Below are 13,947 nucleotides of genomic sequence, written 5' to 3'. Positions count from 1 at the left end.
GCGGCGCTTCTTCACTGGGAGGAGGGGAGCTCAGCAGAAACATCCCAACTCCACCTGGAACATTAGATATCTAAACTTTAATGTGCAGCTATGAACACATTAAGGTTTCGGCCGTGGATCAGCGATTAGAGAAGTCGGAGGTTCGATTTCACCAGCATGCCCCATGTGGAAGTGTCCGTGGGGAAGACACTGAACCCTTCACTGCCTCTTTGTATGAATGGGATCTAAAGCACTGATTAGACTGATTTATTCAGGTCAGCTTTGCAGAGATGCAGCAGAGAGCTGGATGAATGTGTGAGTGGATGAGGATGAGTGGATGAGGACAGATTGTGTTGTAAAGTGTTTTGAGTGGCCTGATTGGCTAAAGGCTCAGTATAAGTTCAGTCCATTTCCCATTTATATTGATAAAATTCCTATTAAGATGTCTGCTTTTCATCACAAGGCCTTTTAGTCGTGGACTCTCATCCGTAAACAGAACTTGTCTTATTTTATATCAACCCAAATCCCTCTTTATACAATGTTAGTTCTATAATAACATTATACATGTGACTCAGTTATTTAACAAAGATGGCCAACGTTTTGGGTCTGTATCATTTGCATGTTGTTCTGGTCACATCCAGATCCAAACCCTCAACAGTTGGCTTTATTATCACCAACAGATACGACTGCAGGCTAAATCTGCTTCTCTACCAACTCCAGAAATGACAATAAATCCACCAAAGCTTTATTTCAAAAGAACATTATTACGGCTCCTTATGTTGTTTCAAACTGGGGAAAGTTCTTAGAAAAAGACTCCTATCTAATCAATATTTACTAACTAATAAAGTCAAAGACATATCATTTTGATGAATTCATAACATTTATCCTGTTAAAGACTATATCCAGAAACATTTTAGATTAGGTTACTTTATTTATACCCAAGGGTAGATTTCTTTGCAGTGATTCAAAGCATACATATCAGTGCACACACACACAAACACACACACATACAGACTGTTAAAAGTAAAAAGAATATTGATGTTACCTGCAGCTTTTGTTATGATTATCCTGAAACATCTGTCCAGCTGTTTTGGCATTACTTTCATTTATTTTGGAGGAATGTTTTGTTTGGTCCAACAGAAAACTGTACAAATCTACAAAAGAAGGCCGATAAGATATATATATATATATATATATATATATATATATATATTATTGAGCTATTATTATTGAATTTTATACACATAAAAGGTACTAAACTATGCATCGCTGCCTTTAAAAACAAGTTCAAACAGTACATCTAATCTGTTTAATCTTCAGAAAACCAGAAAGCAATTAAACTTGTATCAGGTTCAACTTCTTTATGTAATCTGTTATCACCCCCTAGCATTTCAACAGTCTTGATTTGAACTGTTCATACTTTGCACAAACTCTAAGAAAATATTTATATGGAATTTCTCAAACCTCACTGATAATTGTAATTTTTGTGGTTAATTATGTACCATGTCGATAATACATGACAGATATTATATTTAAACAGATGATGCAGCTTCCAGCCGATTAAAATGAACTGAGAGCAAAAACTGAATTTAAAATATTGTAGTTCCTCAGATCCACCACGAGGTGGCACTACTGAGTCACACATGTAACACATTTATCTGCCTGATGTCATTAACAAGAAAATATGACATGTAGTTCAGTTTTAGGATTTAACAGCAGCCACTTTTCTTTATAATTTTTCTGTTTTATTAAAACATCAAATGATGTTTTGAACTATTAACCATTTAATAAAACCCTTTAAAATCCTGCTGTTTGTGTGTCTGTTAGTAAAATATCTTATGAACTACAGGAAGGTTTTAATGAAACCTCAAGAAAGTAATCACTGGATGTACCTCTACAACTGATTAACTACTGGAGCTGATCCAATTCAAGACGGCCACCACAGCCAACTGAACTCGGAAATCATAAAAATGGTAATAAATCAATTTTACAGATATTTAGACAAACTTTGGTGTGGCTATAGGTGAGAGTTAAACACGATCCATTAGTCAAATATTACTCATTGTGAAAGATGTTTACTAAAACAAAAACTGGAGTCAACCCTGTTTGTCTGTTAGCAAAAAATCTCATGAACCACTGGATAGATTTTACAGGAAGTAATCACTGGATGCACATGTGGAACTGATTGACTTTTGGAGTCAACTCAATTTAAGATGGCCGCCACAGCTAATCAAAATGACACAAGAATGGCCTTAACTCAGTCCAGATTCCGAACTAAAATGTGATGAGGGTCATTCACAACTCCTAATCTGAGATATCACATTAGATTGTGAATATCTTTAACTTTTTGAGTCAGTTTTTAACAGATGATCTTAAACTTTAGTCTGAAGGACGGTGGGCGATATGCATTCCTCCAAGGAAAGCTTGGCCTTTAATCTTCTCGGCTCTCAGGCTGATAATCTGAGTGACCCACACACCTCCTCTCAGGGTCGTTACCTGGCCAAGTGTTGATCAGGTCACATGATTCAAGATGCAAACAACATCAAAAATGTAAATCCCAACTTTTACAAAAGCTCCTTTTTCAGCATCAGCACTGAAAACCACCGTAATACAGGCTGCAGTTACATTATTCCTTATAAATGGCTGCAGTGTCATTTTACAGGACGTTTATGACACCTGCAGTTGATTCAAGGTGAGCACAGGTGATGCTAAAGTTTCTGAACGCTTGATTAAAGGTGAAATTCCTACAACTTTTAGGTTCAGACAACTGACACAAAACAGAACCAACAAACGTAACAGAAAAAAATATCCACAACCAAAGAGAACATGAGAACAATGTTCTAAACACTGAGTGTTTTCAGTCCTGTATTCAGACGAAGAACGTGTAGTTAAAGTGGAATGAAATAAACATTCATTACAACAAACTTTAGTCACAGAACTTTTATTGTTTTTCTTCAAAAGGGAGAAAAATCCACATTCTCAGGTAAAGAGTTGTGAGGAGGTGAGGCGGGGAACATTGTGAGAAGCAGGAGCCATTAAATATCACTGCTGGGAGGTTATACAGAATCATCACGAGCCAATGAGCTTTTTCTACAGCGATAGCAAAAAAAAAAAAAATAGATTTCTTTACAAACATTTGCTTTTTCAGGATGTCTGGTAAAAACATATAGACAAAGAGACGGGAGGAAAAAAAAAAAAGCGGGCTTTGTACAAAATTTACCTTTAAATCAGATTTTTCTAAATTTTTGGCCAGCAGCAGAAGTTTGGAGGCAAGAAACAAATTACTGGATTAAAAACTGGATAAACCATGGCACCCAAACTGTCTGAGCGGGGAGGAAGGGGGCGAGAGGACAGGGGGGTTTAGGGAAATAAAATTTAAATCAACAAGGAGGAGGCAGAAGAAGAGCAGCCGTCATGTGAGAGGAATTCAGGATCCCAGCGGTGTGAGCTCAGGAGACGTCTGAAACAAAACCATCCGACACTCAGTAACATCATCCTTTTCACAGACAGAAAATCTCCCGCTGGAGGAAACTTACAACTCGCAGGTCGAGCTCCATATCTTCGCATGATCTGGTCTTGCGTAAATTTCACAAAAGATTCATATTGTTCTGGAAAGAGGGAAAGATGAAGGGAGGCGTCTTTATTTGGTGAAGAACATGAAAAGTAACTCAACACAGAGCTAAAAGAGCCAAAACAGTTTTACTATAATACTTTATCTCCTTATCATGGTTTATCCTTAATATCTCACTGCAGTCGGCACCAGTTACGATACGCAGACAGACGAAGGAAGATAATTTAATAATAATTTAAAAATGCTGACATGTTCTGAGCGTTTACCTGCGAGTTTTGTGTTAAGGATCTGTTCGTACTCCTCCCGGATCTTCTCCTCGTGGTCTTTGAGCAGGCGCTCACACAGGTAGCTGACCTGCCTCAGTGTAAACGAGGGCTGGTCCTTCTTTGAGGCACCTGTAAAAAGATTTTAGCATTTGTTACAATAAGGCTGAGTCACTCATATCTCCTCTGCAGTAATCAGTCAGCGGTGGTGATGGGTGGCAGCTGAGGTGCAACTTTACAGCTTTGCTTTTTCCGCAGGACCAGGGTCATGCAGGACTAACGCTGGCAGCCTCCGTGTCTCCAGCGTCTCGGTCACACTGAAACCGGAGCCAGCTTTGGCTTGGTGATTCATCACTTTGTGGTCTTTTATGTGTGCTGTGAGCCAGGTGGGCTCAAATGTGTGTAAATCACAGCGGTGGATGGCGGAGCGAAGACGTAAGCTTAACAGCGGCCTCGGAGCCGGGGAGGGGGCTGCGTTAGGACCGGCGCAGTCAGGATGATGGACGAGTTTGTCCTGAACAGGACGCTGAAGACCGGGGCCTTGAATTACACCTCACACATTAACGGGCTTTTATGCCCCCCAACTGCTTCACTTCTCAATGTGGCGCCAAGAAAGTAAAACGTGTTAAGCTAGAAATATGACGCTTTGTTTAAGAAAGAAGCAAAGGGTGGCTAAAGATCCTTCTTTTCACATTTCTACACCCAGACAATGTGTTGAAACTCGTTTCTAAAACCTATAAAAACAAGCTGATGCATTCTTCCGGGTCTCCTGCGGCACTCGGTCCTGGACCAGGGTACCGATGTGTGGATCTACCAGGTGGGGAGCTGGGAGCGTTGAGGGTGGAGCTGGGGCTGGGGGTGTCACTGGAGCCGCAGGCCTCCGTCTGGTTGAAGGCGCCTTCCAGCTGCCGTCGCCTCTGGATCCGGCTGTACTCTTGGCGAAGGTTCTGGAAGATTTGCTCTGGAGGAATCGAGAAGAAACAAAAGTCAAAAACACACAAGCAGTTCCAACCAAAGCAAACAATCCAAACAAAGGAAATGCTTTCTAAGAATTTTCCATACCTAAACCAAGTTCCTCTGATAAAACATTTAGAAAAGTGTAAAACTTCATTAAAACACCTTTGCTCCACAACATTAACAATTATTGTGATAAAAAGAAGCGACTTTCTGGTTTATATCTTTAAAGCACAAGTAGTTTCTGTCCAACACTGCAATCAATTCCAAGAATAAATCGCTGATCTAATCTTTAATCCGTGTTTTTTCAGTTCTAAAAAGGAGCACATTCAGACATCACTGGATATATTCCAAAAAGCCATAACAGGAAGGCACAATCGTCCAACCATCATCGCATGAAATACAACAGAGCCTACTCTCTGTATTCTTTCTCTACAAACAAACCGTTCGCTGACAGGAAGCAGCCATGTCAATTAAATACAACAGCTCCAACACACACACACACACACACACACACACACAGCTGACCTAAAACACCTTCTGGTCTGGTGACTATTACTTTCACTTCTGTTTTAAAGTCGTTTATCTTTTAAAAAAACATCGGTCGAAGCCACAGCTGGTGAAAGAGATTCATGGTGAAGCAGCAACATAAGTGACATTCTTTACCAGGCTGGAACAAAGTCAAATCCTCTCCTCCTCCTCCTCCTCCTTCTGAGGCAAACACTTCAGGGTTTCATTGTGGTGAAAAAATTTGCAATCTCCCCCCAAGCAAAGCTTTGTGGTCAACCTTCGACGTTCCCCAAGTCCTCACTTTCATTCTGCTTTATTTCAAAGCCTTCTAATACATCGGCGATCTTTAAAACCCCAGGTACGAACTTAAAGAAATGCATCTGAACACTGCCGGTACACGTGTGTAAACTAAGATAAGGTAAGAAAACAGACAGACAATCCTTGGGAAAACAAGTGAAAAACAACATGGCCTCAAACGCAACTGATAACCCAATGCAAACGAGGGACTTTATCTTCCTCCGTTTCTACAGGGAGTAAAGTCTGTGCACCTCTATCTGGGGAGCTGTGCCTCATTTATCTTGGGTGGGGAGGGGGGGAGCAGTCGTAGTCATTTCAGACCGCTCGAAGGCTTGTTTGGACCGGCGAGTAACGCAAGATCTTCATCGCTGAGCATTTTAGGCGAGTAGCTTGTTGTTGGTCACTCATTGTAGAACAGGGGCCCTCACAAAGAATCCTCCTCATCTGGGTTTGACCCGGCCCCTGAAACCCAACAACAACAACCCTGACTCGGTTCGTTTTGCTACTGGTAATCAAACCATCACAGCAGAAAGCATCATCATCAATAAATCACAAAGACAACATAACAAAGGGCTTTGCAGACAGCCAGAAAAATCACTTAACATTAAAAGATATATAGCCTTAAGGATATTTATCCATGAAAGTAATGAATAAACAGACTCTGAAGTTGTATTATTTGTTGCTTCAGAGCCCTGGCTAAACTGTGTTGACAGTCAACACACTGTGGCCATCATAAACCTGTAACTGTTCAGCTCCGTGTTTCAGTAGACAAAAACAAGTATTTCTTCTGTGTGCACTACAAATACACTCAGCAACAAGTCTGCAAAGAGCTCACTAATTTCCTGGTAAACACACACTAGAAGGCAGCCTGAAGAGGCACATGAACCCACAAAAGTCTGTTTCTTGTGACAGACGAGGTTTAATAAACATTTAATACAAGCAGGATGTCAGAATATACAGAACATATGCATTTGATGATTATTATTTATGACTATGATGTAATGTTGCTCAGAAAGAAGAGCATTCCTACAAGTTGACTAGCAGCAGAGTTGCAATCTAACAAGCAAATAGTTGTTCCTAAAACAAACTTTGCATAACGAAGGGCAAGTGAAACCAAGATGCTGGACTCCGAAAGAAAAACTAAAACCAACCATGTTGGTGTCTATAAGCATTGTTGATGTGAACGGTTTAATACTTGGACAAATTAGTTTCTTAATGCCAATAACCTGTGAGCGCAGCATCACTGGAACAGGTCGAGTAAGGTGACAGTACAGTTGTTAAATTAGGAAAGATGCTCTGCTGCATTTATTACAAGTTAATGTAGATTTCAGTCCTACAGTAATAAAAAAAAAAAAACCTGTCAGACAAAAGCCATTTTTTGATTGTTTCCATACCACTTAGTGCCGCCTCGATGCGGGCGGGATCGTCTTAACGAGGCTGCTCGACGCTCCTCGTCTCTGATGTCATTTTTTGGCAACAGAGGACACGGAGGTCGTGGTATGCCTGGTGCTCAGTCTACAGTTACTCATACACAAGTTAAAAGGGAGCTGAAGAAGGCTTATGTTACCATGGCGGATGAAAATGGTGGCAGTCGCTGCCATGACTCATCCAGTGAACTGGGTCTATGACCAATCACTGGTCTGAAGTCTGCTGATGCAAAAATCATTGGCTCAGCGAGACTCGCCCGGAACCTGGGTTGGATAAGTCCTAAGAACCGAGCTGGAAGCAGGAAGGATCACCCAATAGAAAGCCTCTGAATCTACGCCAGGTCGACCAGAGTAGGGCTGAGTCAAGCCCACGGGAAATGGCCTAATCACTTCTGACAGGGAGTCCTTACTGCTGGGCCCATCGGACACAAACAGAAAATGCCTCTGCAGTCGTGTCACTTCTAGCTCTGCCAGGTTCTGGCAGCTCTGCAGCAGGCATCGCAATCAATCACAGAGACTTCCTGGAGCCAGGAGGAAACTGTAGACAAACCTTCGGCTAAAAGGCTCGGGCACAAGCCACACACTGACTACAAACAGAGAGCAGACAGATTGGGCACTGTGATGCATAAAAGACAAAGCCGACTCCTTTCATTGTACCCTCCACTGCTGAAGGACCGGGGGAGTGGTGGGTTTCAAATGTCCAAAATGCCTGGAAGTAGCTTGTGACTTAGTCCAGGTCAGATTAAGTTGCCTCTGTGCTGTGAAGTATTTCACAGTAATACTAACAGTGTGAACACTGAGTAAATGTAAAATGACAAGTAAAAATTGGACTACGCAGTAGCTCACTACTGAAGAATGAAATGCATCACTGACTCCACTGAGGCTTTAGTGGTGTTTAAGCATCCCACATCACCCCCCCCCCCTCCTTCTTTTTTCAGCCTCACTCAGGCTTCAGGTTTGACCCGTCACCTGGAAACCATTCATTCAAACACATAGACCTGATGGCTGATGGGGACTTTCCCACTGAAAGGGTCCCAGTGTTGGTCCAGGCTCATTCTGACGGTTTCTATATACATTTAAAATAAAGTTAACAACTTCGTCTTTCTACAACACATGCTCATAACATTTTCATTGGTCACTGGTCTCCATAAGCCTGCCATTAGCCCAGGATGAAAGCTGCTGTTTGTTCTGATCCAGACGAATCTTGGTGCTACTGTAGAACCAGGTTTTTAGAGCCAAATTGCTGAAACAGAACATGTTTGTTCTAAGGAAGCACCGGCTCCTAACTAGCACCGGAACGAGTTTAGTGACAAAAGATAATAAAAGGTTGACCTTCCAAATAACGACCCAAGAAAAGACAAAAGCCACCCGTCGTTTGGGAGGACTACTTTCTCAGAATCCCAGACCGGACCGGCTGCCCAAGAATGGAGGCAAATGTGATCAGAGTGGATTATTTCTCCACAAAACCTTTACTTAAACAGACCTCGCCAGTTAAATTCTTGTCTTGTGCCTGCAGACAAAAACCCTTCCCCATCACAAGAAAAGCTGACTGTGTAGAGCAGGGTGGGGGTGGGGGGCAGCTGACATTTAACCAATACAAAACTGCTCTAACTGAGCAAACCACACCAGAAAGACAGGCTTACAATGGCACCCCCATGTTGGGTGGCCCCTACAGTAAAGAAGGGCAAAACAACAGTTCTCTGGACCTTATTTTTGGAGCATACAGATCATTATGGCTTAAACCTCGTAGCCGTTGTGCTCCAGTTCAGCTGGAAAGCCTGAACTGAAATCCTCAAGGGGCTTCATGGATCCATAGAGTTCAAACTCGAGCTGGTGCGTGTAAATCTGCCCGTGGGTCGTCACATCAATCCGAGCAGAACTGAACAGACTGTATATACAACACAGACACTTTATAAACAACATGGGAGATAAGCTAAATAAACAAGACTGAACAAACAGTGTGACCATTAACGGGTCAAGAAAATATCTACTCAGCTTCAGAATAAATACAACTGCCCTGAGTATTCTCTAAAACGGAACAGCGTGAATCATAAAAATGACAAAAAAATAAATAAAATAAAGATATTTCACTGTCTAATCAAAGAACTGTCCCTGGTTTTCAACAAAATAAGACCAGTTAACACTGCTTTATTGACCATGTTTATTAGTAGAAAACATTTCATTCGCATTTTTCAGGGGTTCACAGTCGGTATTATGAAACAAATACAAACTAAAACTCAATTCAAAGGCCGTGCAATTAGAGGAGAGCTAACGTTAGAGTCACTGCAGCCATCTCTTCGACATGAAAACATGTCAGGAGATGAGTTTATTAAAGACCTTTAAGCTGTATGTATATCCACCTGAGTGAAGAGTTCCCAGAAAACCCTTTAACTCCGTGCTGAAGCTGAATGTTGGGTGTTGATGGCTGAAAGCTGTTCAGATGAGCGTCAAGTGGAAAAAATAAAAGCTGACAGATACGAGAGGCGTCTTGATCATCATCATCATCATCAGGGAGTCAAACGGGACATGAGTTTACCCTGAATTTACTGGAATTATTATAAAGTGAATTTTAACTTCATATGTGAAGCACTTTTAATTTTACAAAAAGACATGATTTTATTCATAAATGCAGACAGATTTTAAAGCACTTTACTAAATCATTGAATATTCTGTGGAACCAAAACAGTTAGATTTTTGTTGAAATGGGTTATTTTTGTTACTTTCTCCATTTAATTATTGAAATTGTATTAATGTAGAATATTAATAAGACAGTTTTAGGTAAAAAAAAATGTTATATAAAAAGTAGAATTCAGAAAAACAAAACAGATTTCATAGAGATGAACTATATTGCTAATATTATGCATTTCCCCCCCCCAATAGCCTGCAAGTGAACAAATACTTTGTTGGTTATTTCAGGATAATTTCCTGGTCTTCAAGTGCAATGAGTATTTATGTTAAATATATATTGTTCTACAGTGACCAAAATAATCATGATTTTGTTTTCCTATAATCGAGCAGCCCTAGATTGGGGTGCAATCTAAGAACAATGTTCAGGAATTTCCTGGTTCTAAAGGAAAGAAAACCATTGTCCATGTGAGACTCGTTCTCACTGATAGAAATACTCCAAAGCGTAATGCGAGTAAACCATCTGCTGAGGTACATAAAGTATCTGAAGTACCTTGGGGAAAGGGGGTTCCCAGGGAACAATGAGGATTGTTTAATAAAGAAATGGGAATCCAAGACCCACTTGACCAGAGTCTTATAAAAGGCTAAAAGAATACTTCTCCCTTAAGCGATGCTTTGCCAACAAACAGGAACTACGAGGAATGCATCTGTGCCTTCCAGATTTCTTTGTTGTCACTATCCAGAGCCAAAATGGAAGGCAACGCAATCAAAACAATCAGGAGAGCAAACCTAAACCACAAGCAGCCCTGCTCCTCGTCGTTTAGATTACTGCACAAATTGGTTTTCTAAATAGTGCAAGATAGTGAAGCCTTCAACCTCGTTTTCTTCATTTCCTCTGGAATGACAAGGACACGCAGTGTCGAACTGGATCTCTTTGTAAAACCACAAGAACCAGGCCTCACCACTGCCTAACATCGCTGACAGGAGAACAAAATATGAAACGCATGAGAGACCTTCAACTAATTGTCTTGGGTCTACTTGGATGCTCCACCGGGTGGAACTGCATTTTGATGTGAAAGGAAGAATGCAGGGAATAAACAAAGGAAATTGACAATACCATACAGTGCTGTGGAGGGAACAAATTGCTGTGGAGGATGATGGTAACCCCCACTTAAATGCAAGACAATCGTGGCAGTGAAGCCAAGGAGCAGGCAGCATGAAGATCATGTGGCTGCTGCTGTGAAGCCATTTGTCTTCTTAAATATCTATGCAGGATCTTTTGTCAACCCTTATCTGTTCCCACATGAAGCGTAATCAAACGAATTTAATTATTTAGCGGCACAGCTGAAGATTAGGCAGAGCTGATAAGAGGGAGCCATATTTATACAAAGGAATCTGAAAGTAGTAATATTTACCAGAAGCAAATCCACGTTAGCCGCACAAGCTAACCCAGACAAGTACTAAGAGTTGGCAACATGCCACTAACGAATACCTACAGACCCACTTTTACTTTTATGATGTATCTCGGTCAGCAACATGACAAACGACGTTAGGTTGTCGTCGACATTCCCCTTCCTGACACGAGCTAACGTTTAGCCTCCAACCCCCATTCTGATTCTTTCCATTTCACTCCACCCAAACCCCCTCCCCCATGACACCCACCCCGAAACGCAGGAAAAACACGTCAATTTCGATTCAGATTTGTACCTGGAGTGAGCCTGTGTTCGCCTCCGATGGGCTGGGGAGACATCGAGTGTGCCGGGCTGTCGACTGGGGTGCGGAGGTTGCACCTCTGCGGGGACGGAGTGCTCGGAGTCCCCGGTAGTGGATTGCACCTTCGCCGCTTGGGAGACTGGGGACTGAGGAGGGCCTCAAACTCCATCGACCGCTTTAACGTAGCGCCGCAAGCCATGTTAGCTAAACAAAACCGGGAAAGTAGGGTGGGGAGAAGAAAAAACGACCTGCGGTGGTGGGGTTTAACGCTGCTTTTTCAACGCTTGACGACGCTCGAATTTCTTCTTGGCCTTTCTTCCTCTCCACAACAACGGATTTTCTTCTCTGAGTAGTAAAAGCCCAACTGCCGACCTACTGAATTTTTAAAACGTCACAACGCAGATCATACCATTATCGGATAAGAGAGAGGGGGGGTATATATTTTCAACATTAAAATAGATATTATTCATTTTTCTAATTTGCAATTCGTATGTGACGATATTTTAAATGTGGTATGTAATCATGACTTGTAATAATCTTTTAATTTACTTTTTTTTTTCGTACCGTTTTATTTTGTAACTTCCGGCCGCACACCCCCCGGGGTTTATCTTAGCCTCTTCTAGTTGAACCAAAGACTATGTCTTAAATTGAACTCAAATTGAGGGTTCATGAGACGTCTGGAGGAGGTGGTCAGGAATAAAAAATATCTTTCTATTCTAGTCTAGTCTAGTCTATATGCTAAGAAATGCCGTTTGAGAGTGTTGTGTGTGAACAGATAAACGAGTCACACATTTTAAAGGTTCTAAGCTGTATAATTTATTTAACCAGAATGTGACACAAAATGTCCACACACAAATATATAATGAACAAAATGAGACTTAAAATAATCCAAACATAACACAATGACTCACGGGGTATTTACAAAAGAGATGGAAACGTTACAAAAGCCAGCAAACACAAACGTAGAAGTGTAAAAACACACACAAAGAAGGTGTGCCAAAAGACCAAAACAGACAATAAATCATGTCAAACATCTGACATCCTTGCAGCTGGAGATAATAACTGACCAAAAATCCATAGTGTGTGTGTGTGTTTCAGTCTGAATGTTTTGGCCTTTAACAAGTTAAAGCAGGTGACTTTTTCACCTCTACAATAACAGTTTGTTGTGTGATAATCTATCAGTGTTTTCATGTGATATTACATGTTTATCTTCTTTGGTGAAAAAAACTGATTTTATGATCCATTTACAATCTGTTAACAAACAATTGGCTTCTTATGATGGTTTTATGTTTTCTCTGCAAATGAAAACTATAATTCTTGATATTTAGTCTATAAATATTCCTGAAATACAAATAGATGATCAAATGGAAAAAAATATATAAATTAGTGAAATATTTCCTGTGTTTTTGAGCCTCGATTTGAATTATCTTTTATCACAAACATTTACAAAAAACTAATCAAAAGAGAAAATTAGTAATTATATGCATCCCTGCCTGCTGCAATGTTTTGTTTTACTGGTTTGTTTACAATTTAGAATACTAATAACCAAAATAACTTCAGGTGTTGAAAATTTAAAAGCTTCTTGGTTTATTATTTCCCCACTGATAAAAACTGAAGTTTACTAGGAGAGACAGATTTTTTTAAAATATCAAGTTGTACATAAATCCAACAAACACATGGAAAAATAATAGCATGTAAACAAAGAAGTATAAAAATGACAAATAATCAAACTGGATTATTATTGATATGTCACTTTTTGGCACACATACTTTTACAAAACTTAGCAGCAAAGACAAACCTTGAAAATAGGCAGAATTTAGCACACATTAAAATAATTAGGACTGTTTTATTTCTTATTGATGGTTATGATCTGATTTGTGATAATAATAATATTAATAATACAATGTAGAACAGACACAAAGTCAAACAGGGTGAGCTCAGATCTTATTTTTAATCAGTCTATGTAATAGCTTTAAAAGGATACAGTGTTCTAAACTTATCAAGTACTTTAAACCTTTTTTGCATGTGAATAAAACTCTTTGCTCTGCTACAGATGTTCCTCTTGAAAGGACTGTTCCAGTGCCTGTGCTTGCTGTTTTGTGGACCCATTCAGCTCAACACACTGCTTGAATTCATAAGGTGAGCTTTGTGCAAAACTATCATGTGCGCAGGCCTTTTGTGGGGTGCTGGCATTCATGGGCAACCAAGAGGGTCCTCTGTATTTATGTGACCACAGAATACACTCAGATATAAAGACTAATAATAAGTACACTCGTTTTCTGTGCGGCAGACGTTAAATTAAGCTGTGATTTTAGCAGACACAGTGGGATAAAGCACTCAAATAAAAGACAGAGAGGTCAAACGAATGGAAAGAGTCATATCAACAAACGCAAAATTTGTTTTGAACTTAAATAGACTTAACCTTTTTCTAAACCAGGGTAGAAAGGTTTTGTGGTGTTGGCAGGAACAAACTCAAGAGTAATTCTTCAAAGAAAAAGAAAAATACAAATTTTTAAATCAGAAGCTGACATTTACAAAGTTATTATTATAAGTGACATTGCTCAGGTAATATGCATGATAAGCTGAGGCAAATTTCTGTGTTTTAACC

At 40.2% G+C, this 13,947-nt stretch overlaps 1 protein-coding gene across 1 annotated transcript; it reads right to left on the bottom strand.

Annotated features, from left to right (window-relative positions):
- Positions 1-2,904: 2,904 nt before the first annotated feature.
- Positions 2,905-11,712, bottom strand: akirin1 (akirin 1). Its single transcript, XM_017423666.3, has 5 exons — positions 11,334-11,712; positions 4,628-4,774; positions 3,817-3,945; positions 3,516-3,587; positions 2,905-3,439 (listed from the first exon to the last, which is right to left on the bottom strand). The coding sequence occupies exons 1-5, from the start codon at positions 11,536-11,538 to the stop codon at positions 3,429-3,431; spliced, it is 564 nt and encodes a 187-aa protein (XP_017279155.1). The 5' UTR covers positions 11,539-11,712; the 3' UTR covers positions 2,905-3,428.
- Between the last annotated feature and the right edge of the window lie 2,235 nt (positions 11,713-13,947).

Source organism: Kryptolebias marmoratus, linkage group LG16 (assembly GCF_001649575.2).
Source record: "Kryptolebias marmoratus isolate JLee-2015 linkage group LG16, ASM164957v2, whole genome shotgun sequence".
In the NCBI taxonomy this organism is placed as follows: Eukaryota; Metazoa; Chordata; class Actinopteri; order Cyprinodontiformes; family Rivulidae; genus Kryptolebias; species Kryptolebias marmoratus.
Note: the sequence above shows the minus strand (reverse complement) of the source record. Positions and strands in the feature narration are given on the sequence as shown.